This window comes from Schistocerca gregaria, chromosome 4, assembly GCF_023897955.1.
Source record: "Schistocerca gregaria isolate iqSchGreg1 chromosome 4, iqSchGreg1.2, whole genome shotgun sequence".
Lineage (NCBI taxonomy): Eukaryota > Metazoa > Arthropoda > Insecta > Orthoptera > Acrididae > Schistocerca > Schistocerca gregaria.
Window position 1 is genome coordinate 707,224,487 of NC_064923.1, and position 24,896 is coordinate 707,249,382.

A 24,896-nucleotide genomic window follows, 5' to 3' on the forward strand; every position below is an offset into this window, starting at 1 on the left:
AAATGAAAGAACCAGATGTTGTACAGAGTTTCAGGGAGAGCATAAGAAAACAATTGACAGGAATGGGGGAAAGAGATACAGCAGAAGACGAATGGGTAGCTTTGAGGAATGAAATAGAGAAGGCAGCAGAGGATCAAGTAGGTAAAAAGACGAGGGCTAGTAGAAATCCTTGCGCAACGGAAGAGATACTGAATTTAATTAATGAAAGGAGAAAATACAAAAATTCTGTAAGTGAAGCAGGCAAAAAGGAATGCAAACGTCTCAAAAATGAAATCGACAGGAAGTGCAAAGTGGCTAAACAGGGATGACTAGAGGACAAATGTAAGGATGTAGAGGTTTATCTCACGAGGGGTAAGATAAATACAGGAAAATTAAAGAGAACCACTTGCATGAATATCAAGAGCTCAGATGGAAACCCAGTTCTACGTAAAGAAGGGAAAGCAGAAAGATGGAAGAAGTATGTAGAGGTTCCATATAAGGGCGATGTTATAGAGGACAATATTATGGAAATGGAAGAGGAGGTACATGAAGATTAAATGGGAGATACAATACTGCGTGAAGAGTTTGACAGAACACTGAAAGACCTAAGTCGAAACAAGGCCCCGGGAGTAGACAACATTCCATTAGAACTACTGAAGGCATTGGGAGAGCCAGTACTGACAAAACTCTACCATCTGGTGAGCAAGATGTATGAGACAGGCGAAATACATTCAGACTTCAAGAAGAATACAGTAATTCCAATCCCAAAAAAAACAGGTGTTGACAGATGTGAAAATTACCGAACTATCAGTTTAATAAGACGCAGCTGCAAAATAATAACGCGAGTTCTTTACAGACGAATGGAAAATCTTGTAGAAGCCGACCTCGGGGAAGATCAGTTTTGGATTCCGTAGAAATGTAGGAACACGTGAGGCAATAGTGACCCTATGACTTATCTTGGAGCAAACATTGAGGAAAGGCAAACCTACGTTTCTAGCTTTTTTAGACTTAGAGAATGCCTTTGATAATGTTGACTGGAATACTCTCTTTCAAATTCTGAAGGTGGCAGGGGTAAAATACAGGGAGCGATAGGCTATTTACAATTTGTACAGAAACCAGATGGCAGTTATTAGAGTCGAGGGACATGAAAGGGAGGCAGTGGTTGGGAAGGAAGTGAGACAGGGTTGTAGCCTCTCCCCGATGCTATTCAATCTGTATATTGAGCAAGCAGTAAAGGAAACAACGGAAAAGTTCGGAGTAGGTATTAAAATCCATGGAGAAGAAATAAAAACTTTGAGGTTCGCCGATGACATTGTGATTCTGTCAGAGACAGCAAAGGACTTGGAAGAGCAGTTGAACGGAATGGACAGTGTCTTGAAAGGAGGGTATAAGATGAACATCAACAAAAGCAAAACGAGGATAATGGAATGTAGTCGAATTAAGTCGGCTGATGCTGAGGGAATTAGATTAGGAAATGAGACGCTTAAAGTAGTAAATGAGTCTTGCTATCTGGGGAGCAAAATAACTGATGATGGTCGAAGTAGAGAGGATGTAGACTAGCAATGGCAAGGAAAGCGTTTCTGAAGAAGAGAAATTTGTTAACATCGAGTATTGATTTAAGTGTCAGGAAGTCGTTTCTGAAAGTATTTGGATGGAATGTAGCCATGTATGGAAGTGAAACATGGACGATAAATAGTTTAGACAAGAAGAGAATAGAAGCTTTCGATATGTAGTGCTACAGAAGAATGCTGAAGATTAGATGGGTAGATCACATAACTAATGAGGAGGTATTGAATAGAATTGGGGAGAAGAGGAGTTTGTGGCACAACTTGACTAGAAGAAGAGATCGGTCGGTAGGACATGTTCTGAGGCATCAAGGGATCACCAATTTAGTACTGGAGGGCAGCGTGGAGGGTAAAAATCGTAGAGGGAGACCAAGAGATGAATACACTAATCAGATTCTGAAGGATGTAGGTTGCAGTAGGTACTGGGAGATGAAGAAGCTTGCACAGGATAGAGTAGCATGGAGAGCTGCATCAAACCAGGCTCAGGACTAAAGACGATAACAACAACAACTGGAAGTTACCTTGAGGGGATCTGTAGAGTGTTACAATTACAATAGAAACATATTGCAGTAGCAGCTCACAAGCACATACTTCCAGGATGTGATCTCCACAAACTATTTGTTTCAATATTTTTGACTATGTGTCCAGTTTTTATATAAGCAGCAACTCCTCCTTTTTCCATCTTGACTCTTCATGAATAAGATGCTAATCTGTAATCCATTAAATTTAACTTCTCCATTACTGCGGTTACATGGTGTTCAGAGAGACACAAAACATCTACACCTTCAGATTTTACCCTATTTTCTAGGCATACAAGTAGCTCATCTATCTTATTTTTGAATCTTCTAAAGTTCTGATGAAACACACAAATTTTATTTCTTTGGCTACTGCTACAGACATTATGGCACTGTCCTGTTTTAATCTCTTTCAGTACTCTCTGTCTGTAACCTGATTCCAGTAATCACAGGTATTTTGTCTTGTGTGCACGTGGTCCCCCTTACATTTTCTGCAAGAAGATCAACTAATCTATTCTTTCCCCTCCTATTCAGGTGCAGGTCATGACTAGTATAACCCCACCTCCAAATTGCATCTACAGGCACAGCACAGATATGAGATTTAGTTTCTGCCAACAGTAACACCCCGCCCCCCTCCCAGCTCTCTGTTAACACGGTTGACAGCCGTATTGACCCAGGGCTCGTCAAGGCGCTGCAAAACACCCACAAACCCCACACGTGTGTGAGCTGTTGCTGCTCCTATTACATCCAGGTCACACCTAATACTATTCAGGAACTTTATTTCAAACACTCGCACTACTGCCTAGCCTAAAAAAAAAAAAAAAAAAAAAACATGTGCACGCCACAAGTATTCTGCTACCCTAGTAGCCGCTTCCTTTGTGTAGTGCACCCCTGACCTATCTAGGGGCGTCCTAGAATTCCCCACCAAATAGCGCAAGTCTAGAAATCTGCAGCCAAGATCGTCAGAGTCGACGAAGCCTTTGGTTGAGACCCTCCACTCGGCTCCAAACCAAAGGACCCCGATCCACTCTGGGATGCTGCTGCAAATAGAGAGCTCTGCTTGCACCCCGCGTGCGAGGCCAGCGGTCTTCACCAAATCCGCCAGCCACCTGTACCAACTGAGGATCGCCTCAGAACCCAAGAGACAGGCGTCATTTGTGCCGACGTGAGCAACTACTTGCAGACGACTGCACCCCGTACGCTCGATAGCCGCAGGTAAGGCCGCCTCCACATCTCGGATGAGGCCCCCGGGCAGACAAACCGAGTGCACGTTGGATTTATTTCCAGTTACCCTGTACGCTGTTTCCCTAAGGGGCTCCATCACCCGCCTAACGTTGGAGCTCCCAATAACCAGCAAGCCGTTGCCTCCGTGTGCCTGCCCGGGCCCTGCTGAAGGAGCGGCCACCTGCCCACTGACAGGACGAACGGGCGAGGCCAGCCGGCCAGCCTCCACATTGGCCCTCCGCCTCGAGCAACGCGAACGCGTTGCAGTCCGCCACTCACCCTGAGGTGAGGGAGGCCCCAATGCGCCGGGTACACTAGAAGGTGCCTCGGCGGCCGAGTCAGCGGAAGCAGCAAGCGACACCTGCGGTATCTCAAGCGACGCGCCAGACCCTTCGCCAGTCCCTCCTGCGCCCGCACACACCATGCAAACACCCTATCCATCGTACGGCAAATATCTAGCGACTCCGCGACTTTACAGCTATCAATAAGCAATATTACGCCTCTGAAATACGAGAATACGCAAGGATTTTATGTAATTAAATATGCAAGCGCACAAACGCTCGGAAAGAGATTAAGAAACAAATACGAAAGCTAAATATGCGACTCGCTACTGCACTGCTGCTGCACTGATACACCAGCGGCTGCTCAAAGCTGCTCCTGAACCCACCGATTCCATATTCTGCTAACAGTCATTGGATCTCGACCGACGCGAGCAGCAATGTCGCGATACGATAAACCGCAATCGCGATAGGCTACAATCCGACCTTTATCTAGGTCGGAAACGTGATGGTACGCATTTCTCCTCCTTACACGAGGCATCACAACAACGTTTCACCAAGCAACGCCGGTCAACTGCTGTTTGTGTATGAGAAACTTTCCTCGTGTCAGCACGTTGTAGATGTCGCCACCGGCGCCAACCTTGTGTGAATGCTCTGAAAAACTAATCATTTGCGTATCACAGAAACTTCTTCCTGTCGGTTAAATTTCGCGTCTGTAGCACGACATCTTCGTGGTGTAGTAATTTTAATGGCCAGTAGTGTATTTGCCTCTTTGTACTCCGATAGGAACATTTTTTCGCTGGTAAGCACATGGTTATTTTTGGTGAAACCAAAATATTATTCAAGCATCGATTGTGTCAAAGGAGAATGCTTTGGAATCAGAACAACTGTAAACCTGGCAGCGGCCGTACTCTTGGCGGTACACGTAAACATGCGTTTGATGCTGAAATACGACACAGAAATTTGCTGAGTTATCCACAACATAACGGTGTGTTGGTCAACATGGTCGCTACCACTACTTAGTGGGCGTTCCAGCTCTCATGGTGGGCTTTGAAAACATTTTCGTTAATTTTATACGAAATTTCAACATAAATAATATGGAGAGTAATTAATATTATTATATGTTTTATCCCACTGTAGCTCTGCTCCATATGTTTTATAAAATTACTTCCCTATTTTATAAATCACATTTATTGCGGAACTGGTGGGCGGTTAGAAAGTTTTATTACTAACAGTGATACAAAAGTGAATCGTGAGTGAAACAGGTTGACTACATCTGATTCTAACGAAATCAAGATTTCTACGATCGTTCTCCCATCACAACGATGGACATAAGCTCTCGTAGCATACGGATGTTCCGTGACTTCGAGACATCTCTATGACATAAGTTGCTCAACTGCTGAGAACAACGGAAGAACCTGTCGAGAGACTAACTCTGAAGCATTTATTCAAGAGTGTCGCAACGAATTCGTTTAGACACTGGAAGATGTGATAGCAAACTTCATTCTTACTTTGCATCATCTCTGCACTGCAAGCGGTAGACATTTCGGAAAGATTATGATGTAAATGCAAAGACTGCTTCCTGAGGACGTGGTCATTTATGCGTGCTGATACGAGCTGCTCTGTACACAGGCAGCTGTTAGTAGGTTTTGTAACTACTATTTCTAAATTTGTAGAAAATTCTTACAGCTTTTACACTAAACATACCGTTTGCTGTGTTCATGTGTTGATAATTTTAAAATATGGGAGTCATTTGTTGGATACCCTGAGAATAATAATAGGTTTACATTATTGATCTAATTGATCTAAATTCTACCAATATACATATTTCATAGACCTACATGAGTCAGTTATTATTACAGTATTATACCGCATACATTAACAACGAGGTTCAAATTCCCAAGCTTCTTTTGTCTCATGTCGACAGCGCTTCATCATAAATACAGACAGCATACTCGTACCACTGTTTGACATGTCTTAACACACGTAGACGAATGGTAGTCCGCCAGCGGCAGTAGTGGTGTGCGTTTGTGCCGAGCCATCGACTTTGCTCCGTGTGGTAAGTCTCCGCATTTGCTGCAGCTTTAAGCTGTATTTAGTGTGACTGAAAATGAATACGATGCAATGACGTTGCAGCCGACCAGAAGGGATACCCAGTTTACCTGACCGAAGTCTTTTGGGATTGAACTACGGATAGAAGAAGTATTTAAGACAGGAATTCAGTATTTTATCGGAATCCACGTTTCGATTGTCAACAGTGCTATATTCGTAAAACTGGTTAGTCCCAGTTATGTAAGAAATAGCTGAAACTTGTGGTGGAATGATGAAGTTCAACCACTGTAATATAAATGTTGCAGATGTCTCCGTTACTCATGCACACCTTCGCATAAGAACTATATGATTATTGGAACTCCAATTCGAAGTAACAGACAACCAGATTAATACAGCTGTATCCCCATATGAAAAAATCCTGAGCAACGTCACTTGAAGATGGTCTAGTGCGCATAGCTTTCCTGTACAAGTGGGGTGCGGCAATTGAAAGTCTACTTGGAGAAGCACGTTCCGTCATACAGAAAGTATCGTGCATTAGACCATTGTGTCAGTAAATCACGATTCTTTGAATTTTTGGGGAATACCTCACTTTCTGTAACGCTGAATCTTAATGCGCTTGAAAAATCCTAAACCGCAACTGATGACCAACAGGAAAAGTCTTCATCTACTGAGGTCTCAAAGACCATATCGAAAATGCCCTTACGAACCAGTCGGACAAACGACAAAGGAGAATTCGGGGCTGAAGAAGAAATGATGGACATCCCCACAAACGTGACAGTACCAGCTTCGGTCACAAAATAAGGTGCTTTCAATGAGAAAGATGATTCCACGGATGATAAGGCCCAGAAAAAGGATCCTTTCGCATAAGGTCAGTATTGTTAAAACAACGGATATCAGAGTTGACTGCATACCAGGATACAGTGCTATCATTAACCCTCGAACCTGATGTGAAATGGGTAGAGCATTTCTCACGAAGGAGGCCATCATAATCAAAGATGTCAAAAAACTACCGAATAGTAGAGACATTGCCGGCACCGTTTATAGCGCCAGCGTAATTAATGAATATGTTGCATCGGATTTTACTAATAGGCGCCGTAAAGCAGAGTTTTTAAGGAAGGATCATGGCTTATATAGTACAACACAGATACTGCACTGCACTATTTTATGCAATGGGAAGGCAATATGATGAGCGGAAACAGCGTCTAAACCTTTTCAGGAACCGCAGGAATGCAGTAAGAGCACAAGGGAACGTTCAGGAACCAGGAAAAAAGGAGACTGGTCCTCTCCTGGAAGAGTGCTCTGACAGCTGAAGTGGTTAAGGCAACCGCTTACGACAAGCAGGAAATCCGGGTTCGTGTTCTGCTGCAGCACAACTTTTTTTTGAAACATTTTAGTGATGCTGAACCATAATCGCAATTTGTGAGTTCATTCTTCAGTTCGTAAGAAGTTAATACCCCCTGCGCTTTGATTCGTTATGTTCATTATTACGTATTAAAAAAAAAAGAAAAAATGGAACGCATAATACTTTTTCACACGGAGAGGAATTAGTTACATTTGGGCGTAATGTTTGCTGTGCGAGGCGTGCCTTGTCTTCACGACATGAATAGTAAAGAGATAGTGTGTACCCCTGTTCCATATCTAGGGAAGTAAGGCAATAACTTTTAGTTTCTATATCAACTTTTATTTAATAATACACGGAGCTACTTTTGACTAATGTGATAGTGATCTATGATTCTAGGTTGTGTGCATCCACTTTCCTGCGTTCGCACACTTACAGTCCTAAATAACGTATGGGTATATTTTGCAGGTTCTGACAATCGCTTCGTATTCCAGTACAGCACCTCCAGGAACTGGGTTAAAGTTTTCCATCAGTATGGTTCATGAAGCTGTGGTCCGGTAAGTGTGCATTTTAACTTCCAGCTGTTATATTATTAAAATCATTTTACTAATTTACTGTAAGTGTTAATGGAGAGTGATCACACATTGGTGTACTTGCCGAAAATGGATTTGAGGGTGTTTACTGAAGGTCATGCAACAAAAATTGTAAAGTTCCATTCCCTGTTGGATCTCCTTAAAAAATGCGGGAAATAAAAAGCAAAATTAAAATCCTCGAATACTCTCAGTTACTTGCAGGTATAGTAGTGTATGCAGCTGCTTTAGTAGATCTGTTACATCTTCTAATGGTTCCGGTAATACAGTGTGCTACTAGTGTGAAATATAGCAATACACTTTTTAGTTTACATGATACCTCAGCCATTAGAGTTATAGAAGATAAGTAAACGTCTTAGATATTGTGCATTGTTTACACTGTAGTGGAGATACAGTCACAAATCCTATGGTAAAATTAGCAATATAAGGGTATAAGTGCAGATATTTCTACTGATGACTGTGGATAATGTACTGAACAACATTACATCAGTATTTACTTCCTTACCAGACTAATAATTATAGCTATTACAAATAGTAAGTTTTTTAGTTTGGTTAGAAGCTCCAAGTATGCAGGGTAGAAGCAAGCCATTAATGTCTATACTGTCAGGAACAGTCCACTTCGCAGTGTAGTAACGACGGTGCAGGAAACATCAGGTACTAAGTTATGTGATGTGTTTGCCGGAAGACTCAGAGGAAAAGCGACTAACGCACAGAAGTGGGTACTCATTAAGTTTTCAATGACTACAATATCTGTACCTGTATTCCTAACAGCCGGCATATGTATACAATGACGGAAAAAATTGCAGCTCCAAAAAATGATTAATGTAGAGTAATGAAATTTCCGGAATACATTTAAATGACTAGCACTGCAAGATCACAGGTTTATGTATATGTGAGATAATCCACTACAAATGTGAAATGCTGGTACATTAACAACCGGTGTAACCGTCAGAATGTTGAATGGAAGCAAGTGAATGCGCATGCATTGCCTTGAACAGGTGCCGGATGTCAGTTTGTGTGATGGGGTTTCGTGCCTGTTGCACGTGGTCGGTCAATATAGTGTAGTGACGGGTGCAAACCTAGCTTACCACTTAGCAGGAAAATGGACAAAACATGTGAACAGTCTTCTAAAGCCCAGGGTGTTATACAGACATTCTGTAATATGAGTCTGGCCCTGTACGGCAGCTAATATTAGGTGCGGATCATAACAAAAATAATTAGAAATGCTGCTGTCACGTAACTAGAATGCATGAATTAACAAAAGTGAAAGTTTGGGATCTATTCTAGAAAGACAAAACAGCTATTCCCATTATCATTCTACATATAATTTTTCAATGTGCTTTCAGGGGTCAAGTAATACACAACAATCATGTTCAATTACTTCCAACACTCAATAACAAAATATTTAACTCTTGGACATATTGAATTGGCGAAAATTTTTATCACAGTCTGAGAGAGTGGGGAATAATAAGGTGTACTGGAATCCTGAATGCAACCTACTTGCTTTCAGATAACAAGAGTTGCATTACTTATTGAACGGCTCCCGTGTAATGTATCCATATTTCCAGAATGACCACACAAGATGCTTTATGAATAAAACTGAAACAAAGCTGGTGATAAACAATCTGTAGATGCAGTAAACTTAAGATGTCAAAACCAGTAACAATTGTCTATCATAACTGGTGCGGAAGCTTACCATGCAAACAAACTTATGCATGGAAGTTATTTCTTGACTCTTCACATATCCTATATCCTGTCCATTCTTGTTGTCAATTATTGCAGAAGACCTCCTCATTTCTTATCTTATAAGACCGCCTAGTTTTCAACAACATTTTATGCTTTTGATTCTTTTCATCTCTGATATTCCCACAGTCTACATCTACATCTACATCTACATCCGTACTCCGCAAGCCACCTGACGGTGTGTGGCGGAGGGTACCCTGAGTACCTCTATCGGTTCTCCCTTCTATTCCAGTCTCGTATTGTACGTGGAAAGAAGGATTGTCGGTATGCTTCTGTGTGGGCTCTAATCTCTCTGATTTTATCCTCATGGTCTCTTCGCGAGATATACGTAGGAGGGAGCAATATACTGCTTGACTCTTCGGTGAAGGTATGTTCTCGAAACTTCAACAAAAGCCCGTACCGAGCTACTGAGCGTCTCTCCTGCAGAGTCTTCCACTGGAGTTTATCTATCATCTCCGTAACGCTTTCGCAATTACTAAATGATCCTGTAACGAAGCGCGCTGCTCTCCGTTGGATCTTCTCTATCTCTTCTATCAACCCTACCTGGTGCGGATCCCACACTGCTGAGCAGTATTCAAGCATTGGGCGAACAAGCGTACTGTAACCTACTTCCTTTGTTGTCGGATTGCATTTCCTTAGGATTCTTCCAATGAATCTCAGTATGGCATCTGCTTTACCGACGATCAACTTTATATGATCATTCCATTTTAAATCACTCCTAATGCGTACTCCCAGATAATTTATGGAATTAACTGCTTCCAGTTGCTGACCTGCTATTTTGTAGCTAAATGATAAGGGACCTATCTTTCTATGTATTCGCATCACATTACACTTCGCTACATTGAGATTCAATTGCCATTCCGTGCACCATGCGTCAATTCGCTGCAGATCCTCCTGCATTTCAGTACAATTTTCCATTGTTGCAACCTCTCGATACACCACAGCATCATCTGCAAAAAGTCTCAGTGAACTTCCGATGTCATCCACCAGGTCATTTATGTATATTGTGAATAGCAACGGTCCTATGACACTCCCCTGCGGCACACCTGAAATCACTCTTACTTCGGAAGACTTCTCTCCATTGAGAATGACGTGCTGCGTTCTGTTATCTAGGAACTCCTCAATCCAATCACACAATTGATCTGATAGTCCGTATGCTCTTACTTTGTTCATTAAACGACTATGGGGAACTGTGTCAAACGCCTTGCGGAAGTCAAGAAACACGGCATCTACCTGTGAACCCGTGTCTAAGGCCCTCTGAGTCTCGTGGACGAATAGCGCGAGCTGGGTTTCACACGATCGTCTTTTTCGAAACCCATGCTGATTCCTACAGAGTAGATTTCTAGTCTCCAGAAAAGACATTATACTCGAACATAATACGTGTTCCAAAATTCTACAACTGATCGACGTTAGAGATATAGGTCTATAGTTCTGCACATCTGTTCGACGTCCCTTCTTGAGAACGGGGATGACCTGTGCCCTTTTCCAATCCTTTGGAACGCTTCGCTCTTCTAGAGACCTACGGTACACCGCTGCAAGAAGGGGGGCAAGTTCCTTCGCGTACTCTGTGTAAAATCGAACTGGTATCCCATCAGGACCAGCGGCCTTTCCTCTTTTGAGCGATTTTAATTGTTTCTCTATCCCTCTGTCGTCTACTTCGATATCTACCATTTTGTCAACTGTGCGACAATCTAGAGAAGGAAGCACAGTGCAGTCTTCCTCTGTGAAACAGCTTTGGAAGAAGACATTTAGTAATTCGGCCTTTAGTCTGTCATCCTCTGTTTCAGTACCATTTTGGTCACAGAGTGTCTGGACATTTTGTTTTGATCCACCTACCGCTTTGACATAGGACCAAAATTTCTTAGGATTTTCTGCCAAGTCAGTACATAGAACGTTACTTTCGAATTCATTGAAAGCCTCTCGCATAGCCCTCCTCACACTACATTTCGCTTCGCGTAATTTTTGTTTGTCTGCAAGGCTTTGGCTATGTTTATGTTTGCTGTGAAGTTCCCTTTGCTTCCGCAGCAGTTTTCTAACTCGGTTGTTGTACCACGGTGGCTCTTTTCCATCTCTTACGATCTTGCTTGGCACATACTCATCTAACGCATATTGTACCATGGTTTTGAACTTTGTCCACTGATCCTCAACACTATCTGCACTTGAGACAAAACTTTTGTGTTGAGCCGTCAGGTACTCTGTAATCTGCTTTTTGTCACTTTTGCTAAACAGAAAAATCTTCCTACCTTTTTTAATATTTCTATTTACGGCTGAAATCATCGACGCAGTAACTGCTTTATGATCGCTGATTCCCTGTTCTGCATTAACTGATTCAAATAGTTCGGGTCTGTTTGTCACCAGAAGGTCCACAATTCAACTCCATGCAATGCTGTGCTAGAAATGCACATTCTCAGAAATTTCTTCCTCAAATTAAGGGCTATGATTGCTATTAGTACAATTGTCGTGGCCAGGAATGCCCTTCTTGCATGTACAGTATTGCTGATCGTCAATGTCGCACATTTGATTGAATGGAGACAGATCTAGTGATCGATCAGGCTAAAGCAACATGTCGACACTGTAGAGGAAGTTCAGTGATAACAGCGGTATGTGGTCGAGCGTTATCCTGTTGGAAAACACCCCCTGCTCACAAATGGCAGCTCGAAAGATCGAATCACCAGAGTAACGTAGAAATCTGTAGTCGGGATAACGACGAGAGTGCTCCTTCTGTCATACAAAATGGCAGCCCAGACCATATTTCCAAGTGTAGTTCCAGCGTGTCCAGCACGCAGAACTGGCCTCCTCCTAACCAACGCACGGCACCGAGGCAGAACCAGCTTTCATCAGAAAACACAACGGACCCCACCCTGCCCTCCAATGAGCTCGTGCTTGACACCGTTGAAGTCGTAAAAGGCGGTAGTCTGGAGTCAGTGGAACGCACGCTGCAGGGCGTCTGGCTCAGATCTGTCCTTGAAGTAAACGACTTGTTAGAATTCGCTGTGTCACTGTGGTGCAGACTGCTGTTCAGGTTTCTGCTGCAGATATAGTACGACGAACCAGACCCAATGGTGAACACAGAGCCACGTGGACCATCCAGAGACCGGTCTACTTGTTGCAATCTTACATTATCGTGACCATCGCTGCCAGCAGTCATGTACAGTACTTGCATTCCTGCCATTTCTCTCTGCAGTATCGCAGAAGGAATATTCAAATTCTCATAGCGCTATTGCACGATCTAATTTGCAACTTCATAGTAGATCTATTAGTGCCACTCTTATGCGATTGGCGCCAAATTTGAATGCACATAATCCTCCAGATGTATGAACACACCTATCAACTTTCGTTTAAGCCGCACAACTCCCTATGCATGTGTATACACCCAAAGATTGTAGCCTTTTTTATATATACATACAACACATCAACATTTTATATTGAGACAGATAACAGAAGAGCAAATTCTTAGTATGACCACAATTATATAAATTGTTGCCTATACGTACATGCCAGCACCCTTTACAACTCGCGTTTTAGTAATGTAACACTGATTTATAGATACAGTATACAGAAGACATAATCAGCATTTAAAACGTAAGTTGTGAGACTTCGATGTCAGCATGAGATATAAGAGGGAGATGACACCACATATGTGTACTTCAACACAGCAAAGGCGAAATATTCTAGAGACATGATGTCAAGATGAAACTACCATTTCTCCTACGTGGGAGCAATATTGAGACAGAAAGATGAATGCTGCAAAAAATGGCAACTAAGAAAATGGAACTATTTTGAGAAAACGTAAAAATCCTATGGCTATAGCATATAAAGTGGAATACGTAAATGTGAAAATAGATGTTCTAATTGACCACCTGGCAAAACAATTACAACAGCTTCGTGTGGACGACTATCACTTTATGGACGTGGATGTGTTGTTGTTGTATTCAGTCCAGAGACTGGTTTGATGCAGCTCTCCATGCTATTCTATCCCGTGCAACCTTCTTCATCTCCCAGTACCTACTGCAACCTACATCCTTCTGAATATGCTTAGTGTATTCATCTCTTGGTCTCCCTCTGCTATCTTATATCCTCCTGTCCATTGCTGTCCATTGCTCTCAACTGCTCTTCCAGGTCCTTTGCTGTCTCTGATAGAATTACAATGTCATCGGCGAACCTCAAAGTTTTTATTTCTTCTCCATGGATTTTAATTCATACTGCAAATTTTTCTTTTGGTTCCTTTACTATTTGCTCAATATACAAATTGAATAACATCGGGGATAGGCTACAATCCTGTCTCCCTCCCTTCCCAACCACTGCTTCCCTTTCATGCCCCTCGACTCACAGCTGCCATCTGGTTTCTGTACAAATTGTAAATAGCCTTTCGCTCCCTGTATTTTACCCCTGCCACCTTCAGAATTTGAAAGAGTATTGCAATCAAAATTGTCAAAAGCTTTCTCTAATTCTACAAATGCTAGAAACGTAGGTTTGCCTTTCCTTTATCTACCTTATCAGATAAGTCGTACGGTCAGTATTGCCTCACGTGTTCCAACATTTCTACGGAATCCAAGCTTATCTTCTCGGAGGTCGGTTTCTACCAGTTTTTCCATTCGTGTGAAAAGAATTCGCGTTAGCATTTTGTAGCCGTGACTTATTAAACTGATAGTTCGATAATTTTTACATTTTTTTTGCTTTCTTTGGAATTGGAATTACACTCCTGGAAATGGAAAAAAGAACACATTGACACCGGTGTGTCAGACCCACCATACTTGCTCCGGACACTGCGAGAGGGCTGTACAAGCAATGATCACACGCACGGCACAGCGGACACACCAGGAACCGCGGTGTTGGCCGTCGAATGGCGCTAGCTGTTCAGCATTTGTGCACCGCCGCCGTCAGTGTCAGCCAGTTTGACGTGGCATACGGAGCTCCATCGCAGTCTTTAACACTGGTAGCATGCCGCGACAGCGTGGACGTGAACCGTATGTGCAGTTGACGGACTTTGAGCGAGGGCGTATAGTGGGCATGCGGGAGGCCGGGTGGACGTACCGACGAATTGCTCAACACATGGGGCGTGAGGTCTCCACAGTACATCGATGTTGTCGCCAGTGGTCGGCGGAAGGTGCACGTGCCCGTCGACCTGGGACCGGACCGCAGCGACGCACGGATGCACGCCAAGACCGTAGGATCCTACGCAGTGCCGTAGGGGACCGCACCGCCACTTCCCAGCAAATTAGGGACACTGTTGCTCCTGGGGTTGCGGCGAGGACCATTCGCAACCGTCTCCATGAAGCTGGGCTACGGTCCCGCACACCGTTAGGCCGTCTTCCGCTCACGCCCCAACATCGTGCAGCTCGCCTCCAGTGTTGTCGCGACAGGCGTGAATGGAGGGACGAATGGAGACGTGTCGTCTTCAGCGATGAGAGTCGATTCTGCCTTGGTGCCAATGATGGTCGTTTGCGTGTTTGGCGCCGTGCAGGTGAGCGCCACAATCAGGACTGCATACGACCGAGGCACACAGGGCCAACACCCGGCATCATGGTGTGGGGAGCGATCTCCTACACTGGCCGTTCACCTCTGCTGATCGTTGAGGCGACACTGAATAGTGCACGGTACATCCAAACCGTCATCGAACCCATCGTTCTACCATTCCTAGACCGGCAAGGGAACTTGCTGTTCCAACAGGACAATGCACGTCCGCATATATCCCGTGCCACCCAACGTGCTCTAGAAGGTTTAAGTCAACTACCCTGGTCAGAAAGATCTCCGGATGTGTCCCCCATTGAGCATGTTTGGGACTGGATGAAGCGTCGTCTCACGCGGTCTGCACGTCCAGCACGAACGCTGGTCCAACAGACGCCAGGTGGAAATGGCATGGCAAGCCGTTCCACAGGACTACATCCAGCATCTCTACGATCGTCTCCATGGGAGAATAGCAGCCTGCATTGCTGCGAAAGGTGGATATACACTGTACTAGTGCCGACATTGTGCATGCTCTGTTGCCTGTGTCTATGTGCCTGTGGTTCTGTCAGTGTGATCATGTGATGTATCTGACCCCAGGAATGTGTCAATAAAGTTTCCCCTTCCTGGGACAATGAACTCACGGTGTTCTTATTTCAATTTCCAGGAGTGCATTATATTCTTCTTGAAGTCTGAGGGTATTTCGCCTGTTTCATACATCTTGCTCACCAGATGGTAGAGTTATGTCATGACTGGCTCTCCCAAGACCGTCAGTAGTTCTAATGGAATGTTGTTTACTCCTCGGGCCTTGTTTCGACTTAGGTCTTTCAAAGCTCTGTCAAACTCTTCATGCAGTATCTTATCTCCCATTTCATCTTCATCTACATCCTCTTCCATTTCCATAATATTGTCCTCAAGTATATCGTCCTTGTATAGACCCTCTATATACTCCTTCCATCTTTGTGCTTTCTCTTCTTTGCTTAGAACTGGGTTTCCTTCTGAGCTTTTGATATTCATACAGGTGGTTCTCTTTTTTCCAAAGGTCTCTTTACTTTTCCTGTAGGCAGTATCTATCTTACAGCTAGTGAGATATGCCTCTACATCCTTTCAGTTGTCCTCTAGCCGTCCCTACTTAGCCATTTTACGCTTCCTGTGGGTCGTGGATGTAACGCAAGATTTCGTTTGGATTTTTAACAGAATGAAGATGTGTGACAACCTGCCGTCAAACCATGACTTCTGTGTGCATGATGATGGCTGCCAAGGATACAGAAATCTTGTTATTAGCAACAATAAGACTGTTTAGTGTAGACGAGTTCCGATTGTGGAATAAATAATTACAACAATTTTATACGTCAGATCACAAGCCTAGCAGTGAACAAAGTGATCGGTAACCGTTTAGCCTATTTTGTAAATTGCCCTGCTGTGCATCAACGAGAAACTTTTACATCTTCCTTGGATAAAGAATATGATACAATAGAAGCCACGACTTACAACTGTGGAATGGATGGTGTATTTGACCCTGTGAAAGACCCACTAAATGTAATAAATGCCTACAAACAGTATTCACAATATGTTCTGTCGTACTCTGTGCCAGTCACTTCTACGTGATATAAAATATCATACAGCTTACAAAGCAGCTTCTGTTATTTTTTAAGAGTGTTATGCAATTTGTTTTCTAGTGCAGTAAGAACGCGTGAAACTTGACTGGTGTCCAAGTAAAACTTCCGGAAAGTCGAGAATGAGAAGATATTATAAAGTATAATCGATCTGCTGCATTTTTAATTACTTGTGTGTAAACTACATGGAGATTGTTAACACATACTCTACCAAAGGTAATATAAATATTATATGAAGAAACATTTTTTTCTTTAAATTCAGGACACTGTTCTCCACAATATTGCCAAATTAGGATTTCTTCCCACAAACAACGTCATTCCACGTGTCTTAAGAAAAGGAACCAATATATCAAACAGACTTAAACCATTTTCTGTTACTCTAATTGGAATTTGTAGCAGAAGATGTGGAGCTTTAATGTAAGCGTTAGATAGGACAGAGAGATGGCATCACATATCTACATCTTAATAAATATATGATGCTAAAAATTTTCTCCATACTTTGTAAAAGTATAGGACGGAATCTGACAGCAGTCACAGTGACACATTAAAAAAATTCTCATTGCGTCTGACTCGGATTCAATGACTTCTGTACCGAAAGTATCAAATTTTGTGTCCGAATCGATTTGTATAACAGTCTTTTTGAAACTTGTACAAGTGTTCTCGATTACAGATAAGCCAACACAATTGTGACAGTATTATATTTATATAAATGATGTCACGCGCCCCTACAGTAGGCTAAGGAAACGTTTAACAAACAGCAGGTATACACACACGAACACACAAAAGAGAACCGGCAGAGATAGAATGAAAACCATTCCTATGAAATTTAACGGGAAAAAGTCCCTGCAAATAGAAAAATGTTTTTAAAAGTCTGATGTCAGATGTGGCTTTCAGCTTAATAACACCCTAAAACGGCGAATAAAACATAAACTGAAAGGGAACTATGATAAATTTGATGGCTCTGGAGTATAAAGGATTGACTGCAAATATATCGGTCAAACAGGCAGCTCTTTTAAATTTAGGTTTAAAGAACACTCACAGCCACGAAATAAAACGGCTCTGGGACAGCATTTATCTGATAGTGGTCATTCCATAGAGAACATTGAGAATTGTATGCGTATTCTTCATATAGTAGAAAAAGGCCGTGCTCTTAATTTGTTATAGAAGTTTGAAATTTATAAAGCAAAAAAATAAAGAACCAACTAAACTGCTTAACTAGCAAAATAATTTTGTGCCCACTGCCTACTTTGCTTTATTTGACAATGTTTTACCAAAACCACTGCACGCCTCTGTTATATATAGTGTGTTGATAATTTCACTTAGTATTGAGTGCCTCATATATTTACTTCGTTTTCATGCGTTTTACGCATGACTCTAGTATGTTCTTGTTCCTTTTCTATTCATTTCATAGACTGCATTAATCAGATAATGTGGGTCATCCACTGTAACGGAATTTTATCATTCTTTCCTTGCGACGGAGCGCTGCAGGTCACGTTCCTCCTACCACTTCCCGCCTGTGCGGAATTCTGGCGTTAGCGCTAACAGAGGGCACTGATTATGTGCAACACTATGTTTTCTTTCATTTGTGGCTCCTTTAGCGATTTGTTTTATGGTTGATTAATATTACCCGGTGCACTATCAATGGTGTTTAATACTTATGTCATTATCTAGAATATTGGCACTAGAGCACATGTTAACCACTGTTTCTTAACTCTGCCTCTTTTTAACAATCTTACTTTTGTCGTGTTCTTTTTATTGCTTTTTATTACTGTAATGCCTTTTATACGTTATAAGCTTATTACAGACTTCAACTATTGTATCCCCTTTTATTTTCGCTGCTTCAATTAATTATCGAAAACTAGTGTTGCCGACATTAGCGACATCTGGTGAACTTACAACACAAACATCTTGTGGCTACTGTACGGCAGCTTGTTTTAAACAGTAGTGCAACTGACAACATGGCTCGCGCATATGTTTTTGACGATGCTGGTACTGATTCCGCATTTAACAATTGACGATATGGCTGCAGTACATTAGGACTTTTTTTTTATGAAACAGGTATGCCTCTGTATATTTAAAGTGCACAAATGTAAATTTTGTCAGTACTCCTGTTCATTATGGTCTATGTATTGTTCTTAAGCTGTATACAGTTGGCGAGTGTATTCATGTTTTTTCCCATTTTTGCTACAGATCTGATGATGGTGATTAAAGTCCGAAACCGGCAATCTGTTAACAAAAAGTTTGTGACCACAGACGTAAATTGAAGGAAACTTATTACATGCTTTTTTTTTTAACGACTGGTCCTACTGACATGTTACAGATCACGCCTCGTCAAACAGTGATCGAAAAACAAACTTGTCAATGGGCTTCAACTATAGCGTATCAACTTTTCTGCGGCCATCGATGATTATTAGGTGTGCCGTTGGTAACTGTCGACAGGCTGTAAGCGAAATGGGTACAGGTCGGGGCACTGATCCCGTACAAAGTCGCCGTGTGCTGGTTGTAGGACCATGCTGCACAATTTCAACTGTGTGCAGCTGTTTCCGCAGAGACTCTTGAACTACACGTTCGGAAGAGAAACGGGAACTTAGAAGACTACCTGTTTCACGCAACGTGCTGAAAACGCTGGTAGACACTATACGAACAGGAATTCGATGGGCCGGTAACACAGATGTGTGGTATTTTAGCCAGCGCGTGTACAAACAAAGCTTACCGATGATTGTCTCTGGCACACTCTCAGTCGCTCTGACTGCTTCACTCACAACACACCATGGGCAACTTGGCGTTCAGAAGGCTAGTTCAGTTGCAGATAGACATCCCGAGCAAAGAGGTCGGTAGGAACGAGGTAGTTTGGACAAGAATAAAACGTTAAAGAGTTTGGATGGTAACAATCACAGCACTCTTCACCAGCTCAAAAACAAACGTGCGTTAAATGTGTTCTAGCTTGGAAACCTTTCGCAGTAACGCATTCGTTCATATGAAGTATTTGATTCATTGACAGATGGGTTTTCCTTTAATATTCCTGAATACTGACTATTCCTCCTGGGGCATCCTATATCCACTATAAGTACTTCGGAATAGATACTGCTAGATATTAATAGTTGGAAATAGTATGATCTACCAGTAATAAATATTTCCGCCTATTTATCCGAAATATGTTAAATTTATTTATTTTTAATGTCAACTTTCAATCCATGTATCAAGAATCGGTCGTCTGTGTGTCTTCCCGTATTTTACTACAGTTTCCTGCCGTTGCAACCTTCCTGTGTATAAGAACATCTCCATGAACAGCTTCACGGAACGTACGACATTATCCACCAGGATATTTACATATATCGTGAACGACGTTATAACACTCATTTGGTGTGGCTCCGAAGTTACTTTCACAATTGAAGATTTCGCCACATTGAGAACGGCATGTTTATTTCCGTCAGCTAGGAAGTACAATCACAGATTCGACACTCCTTAAGCATATATGTTGTTTACGGGGACGACAGTGTGGAACTGCTCTGTTGCCTTCCGACATTCAAGCTAAATGGCATCGATTCGGTCTCCATGTTCGGTAGTTCTCTGGATCTCGTGGACGAACAGCCACGCTAATTTCACAAGATCTTTGTTTGCGGAATCTATGTTGGCTTCTACACAGAGGATTTTCGTTCTTGAAAATGCTTCTATGTGAGCAAAATATATGTTCCGCAATCCTACAACAGATCAACGTCCCCTATACAGACCCGTGTAGTTATGTTTATCTGTCCGGAAACGGGAACGACCAACGTCTTTTTCCATCCGTCTCTTTCGCTGAGTGGTCAGCACGGCTGACTGCCATGCGGAGGACCCGGGTTCAATTCCCCGTACTGCCATGGATTTTTCTACATCTACATTTATACTCTTCAAGCCACCCAACGGTGTGTGGCGGAGGGCACTATACTTGCCACTGTCATTACCTCCCTTTCCTGTTCCAGTCGCGTATGGTTCGCGGGAAGAACGACTGCCGGAAAGCCTCCGTGCGCGCTCGAATCTGTCTAATTTTACATTCGTGATCACCTCCGGAGGTATAAGTAGGGGGAAGCAATATACTCAATACCTCATCCAGAAACGTACCCTCTCGAAACCTGGCGAGCAAGCTACACCGCGATGCAGAGCGCCTCTCTTGCAGAGTCTGCCACTTGAGTTTGCTAAACATCTCCGTAACGCTATCACGCTTACCAAATAACCCTGTGACGAAACGCGCCGCTCTTCTTTGGATCTACTCTATCTCCTCCGTCAACCCGACCTGGTCCGGATCACACACTGATGAGCAATACTCAAGTATAGATCGAACGAATGTTTTGTAAGCCACCTCCTTTATTGATGGACTACATTTTCTAAGGACTCTCCCAATGAATCTCAACCTGGTACCCGCCTTACCAACAATTAATTTTATATTATCATTCCACTTCAAATCGTTTCGCACGCATACTCCCAGATATTTTACAGAAGTAACTGCTACCAGTGTTTGTTCCGCTATCATATAATCACACAATAAAGGATCCTTCTTTCTATGTATTCACAATACATTACATTTGTCTGTGTTAAGGGTCAGTTGCCACTCCCTGCACCAAGTGCCTATCCGCTGCAGATCTTCCTGCATTTCTCTGTAATTTTCTAATGCTGCAGCTTCTCTGTATAGTACAGCATCAGCCGCGAAAAGCCGCATGGAACTTCCGACACTATCTACTAGGTCATTTATATACATTGTGAAAAGCAATGGTCCCATAACACTCCCCTGTGGCACGCCAGAGGTTGCTTTAACGTCTGTAGATGTCTCTCCATTGAGAACAACATGCTGTGTTCTGTTTGCTAAAAACTCTTCAATCCAGCCACACAGCTGGTCTGATATTCCGTAGGCTCTTACTTTATCAGGTGATAGTGCGGAACTGCATAGATCGCCTTCCGGAAGTCAAGGAAAATGGTATCTACCTGGGAGCCTGTATCTAATATTTTCTGGGTCTCATGAACAAATAAAGCGAGTTGGGTCTCACACGATCGCTGTTCCCGGAATCCATGTTGATTCCTACAAAGTAGATTCTGGGTTTCTAGAAATGACATGATACGCGAGCAAAAAAACATGTTCTATAATTCTACAACAGATCAATGTCAGAGATGTAGGTCTATAGTTTTGCGCATCTGCTCGACGACCCTTCTTGATGACTGGTACTACCTGTGCTCTTTTCCAATCATTTGTAACCTTCCGTTCCTCTAGAGACTTGCGGTACACGGCTGTTAGAAGGGGGGCAAGTTCTTTCGCGTACTCTGTGTAGAATCGAAATGGTATCGTGTCAGGTCCAGTGGACTTTTCTCTGTTGAGTGATTTCAGTTGCTTTTCTATTCCTTAGGCACTTATTTCGGGGTAGAAGGACTGGAACTGGGTGCACACCGATTCATTAGGCCAATTGAGGAGCTCGTTGAGCAAGCAGTTGCTGCTCCAGGTCACGAAAACGACAACAGCCCGGAGATGGGCACGCTGACCCCACACCACCCCATATCGCATCCAGTGACGCCATCAGCAGAGGAGGATACGGCAGTCGGACGGTACCAATGGGCCAGACAGCACCTGTGCACGCAGCTTACGTTTAGGGTATTTTTCCAGTCACTTGGGAACTTACAGTTCTCCAGCGTTCTACGATCAGCTACTGGCAGATGGGGAGCAAGTTACTTCGCATAATCAGTATTGAATTACATGTCTCTTAAGAATGAGATTTTCACTCTGCAGCGGAGTGTGCGCTGATGTGAAACTTTCTGGCAGATTAAAAGTGTTTGCCGGACAGCAACTCGAAATCGGGACCTTTGCCTTTGGCGGGAAAGTGCTCCTACCATCTGAGCTACCCAAGCATGACTCACGACCCGTCTTCACAGCTTCAATCGGCCAGTACCTCGTCTTCAACCTTCCAACCTTCACAGAAGCTCTCCTGCGAACCTTGCAGAACCAGCACTCCTTGAAGTAAGGACATTGCGGAGACAGAGCTTAGCCACAGCCTGGGGCATGTTTCCAGAATGAGATTTTCGCTATGCAGCGGAGAGTTTCTGTGAAGTTTGGAAAGTATTAGACGAGGTACTGGCAGAATTGAGGCTGTAAAGACGGGTCGTGAGTCGTGCTTGGGTAGTTCAGATGGTAGGTCCCGAGTTCGAGTCTCGGTCCGGCATATAGGGTTTATCTGCCAGAGAGTTTCACGTGTGTCTCACCTTGCTCACATCACTTTCCTCTGTTAAGCAGTTGCAGTTGGTTTTCTACTGCACTATTACTTAAGCCGACATCTGTTGTTACGCCTTTCGTGCGATGTTAGGAAAGAGGGATGGTATTACCATTTTCCACATAGCAAACATCACCTGGCATATCTTCACTCGGTTTAATAGCTGTACAAAAACAGTGGGCACTTTTAAAAGGATCGAGTAAATTCAGTGCACTATTGGCAGTAGTTCATATCAATAGCTTCGGTTTCCCGATGAATCATGTGTCAATTGCTTCTGTTTCCCAAGGATTTGCGAGTTCGGCTTCTTTACGTTCGAGAGCGACACTGCCATCTGGGTAGGTACAGAGCTCGATGAAGACACACTGACATTTCTAAGCACACGAAACGGTCGAATCTGTAGTTGGTCACAGATCTTATTGGTAGGAGTGTTATCGAACCTGTGCAAGCCCCGTAATCCCTGTAATCATGAGCAACTGAATTACAGGCACTTACTGCTTTCGCTCTTGCGACGGCGGTGACATATCGCCATATTTACACCGTGACAACGAGACCGTTGGGATCCCTTTTAGAGTCACTAGCGCTCAATCGCAAGTCACATCTCACGGAGATGAGTGGGAGCTCTGTCCAAAGAAGCAAGTGAGGTACCAATATTAATGTGTCGTCTACTACGAAGTCGTTAGAGACAGAAAATAAGGGTTAATTGTGGAAGGAAACCGACCGCAGTCTTTCAAAGACACCGTTCTGCCATTCGGCTTAAGAGATTTAGGGAAATAACAGAAGTTCTTGATGACTGGACGAGGATTTCAGCCTTGCTGAATACACGTCTACTGTCTTAGCACTCAGCCATCTCGCTTAGTACATCTATGGAGTGTTCCTCTATTCAAACAGCAATCGAGTGCGTGTGTTTGCCTGCAGACTGTAAGGGTACCATAACGATAGGAGTACCAAGTTCTTTGGGAGACATATTCGAAGGCCACTGTCGCGCCGACACTACGAGTTTATCGAGCGTGGGATTTTGAAGCAGTGACAGAGTAGGAGCAGAGGGTTAAATCCCGAACTGTGGCGAGAGAGGAGTTAAAGAGGAGCTTGACTGAAACAGTCGTATTGCATATTGTCACTATCAAGTCTGAAGTAAATGTTAACAAGTGGTAAGTAGTGGTAGTGCGATAAAAGAAATACACTAAAGAATGCGAGTGTCAGTAACATAATATAAAACTGGGAACGAAGTTGCGGGACTCTTGTGGGTCAAGTGATGAGCATTAACAATCGCGCGCGCATGACATGGAACGGTAATGATCCTGAACGGTGCTCCCTTCAAGATTCAGTAATTTTCATGGGCAACATTCCAGTTCCAAGGTAACCAGAATAAAAGTAGTTTTGTTAAGATAATGACAATTATGAATATGGTCCAAATTATTGTTAGATTGCAATCGTCATCTAATAAAGTGACCTTAATTACAAGTAATCTTGGTTAATCATTAACTGCAATGCAGAAGTAAAACTGTGTGCGGGACCAAGGCTCAAACTCTGGACATTCGCATATCGCAGACACGTGCTCTACCGAAACAGCACCTGCCTGTGGAAGGCAAAAGTCCCGAATTCGAGTGTCTGTCCGGCAAACGATTTTAACATGCCAGAAAGATTTCATATCAGCGCACACTCCACTGTATAGTGAGAAATACAGTCTGGAAACATCCACCAGCCTCTGGTTAAACCATGTTTCCGCAATGTCCTTCTTCCAGGAGTGCTAGCACCGAATGTTTCGAGGAGAACTTCAGTGAAGTTTCGAAGAAAGGAGATCAGGTCGGGGCAGAATTAAAGCTGTGAGTAGGGTTCGTGAGTTGTGCTTGGGTAGCTCAGTTGGTAGAGCAATTGCCCGCGAAAGGCAAAGCTCCCGATTTTAAGTCTCAGTCCAGCATACAATTTTAGTCCTGCAGCGAGTTTCATATCAGTGCATACTCTGATGCGGAGTAAAAAATCATTTCGTAACTCAGAAAATTGTGTTATCTATTATATTTCAGGTCAAAACGCTGCAAACTCTAGAAAATAATCGTGTGGGTACACGGGACTGGAAAAGGACACACGATCACGGCGCTTAACCTTCCCTTGTTCACCCGTCCGTAAGTTCTTCACCCGCAGCTGAATAATTTCCGTTGGTCTTATTAAATCTGTAACTTCTGAGTAAACATTTTTATATGAAGAGGAGTTAAAAAGTATTACGAGGTACAGATAACTTGCGAGGTGCTGCACGTAAGAAAACGATAATACAGGATTGTCCACCTGCGGGAAAAATGAAAACTTCATGTTATCCCGTATTAAT

General features: G+C 43.0%; 1 protein-coding gene across 2 annotated transcripts in view; it reads left to right on the forward strand.

Annotated features, from left to right (window-relative positions):
* LOC126266685 (proton-coupled amino acid transporter 1-like) overlaps positions 1 to 24,896 on the forward strand; it is a 421,916-nt gene that overhangs the window by 69,208 nt on the left and 327,812 nt on the right. For both annotated transcript variants that reach the window (XM_049971110.1, XM_049971111.1), the window contains exon 2: positions 7,421 to 7,509. In XM_049971110.1, the coding sequence (XP_049827067.1) occupies positions 7,487 to 7,509 (23 nt within the window). In that variant the 5' untranslated portion in view covers positions 7,421 to 7,486. The remainder of the gene's footprint in view (positions 1 to 7,420; positions 7,510 to 24,896) is intronic.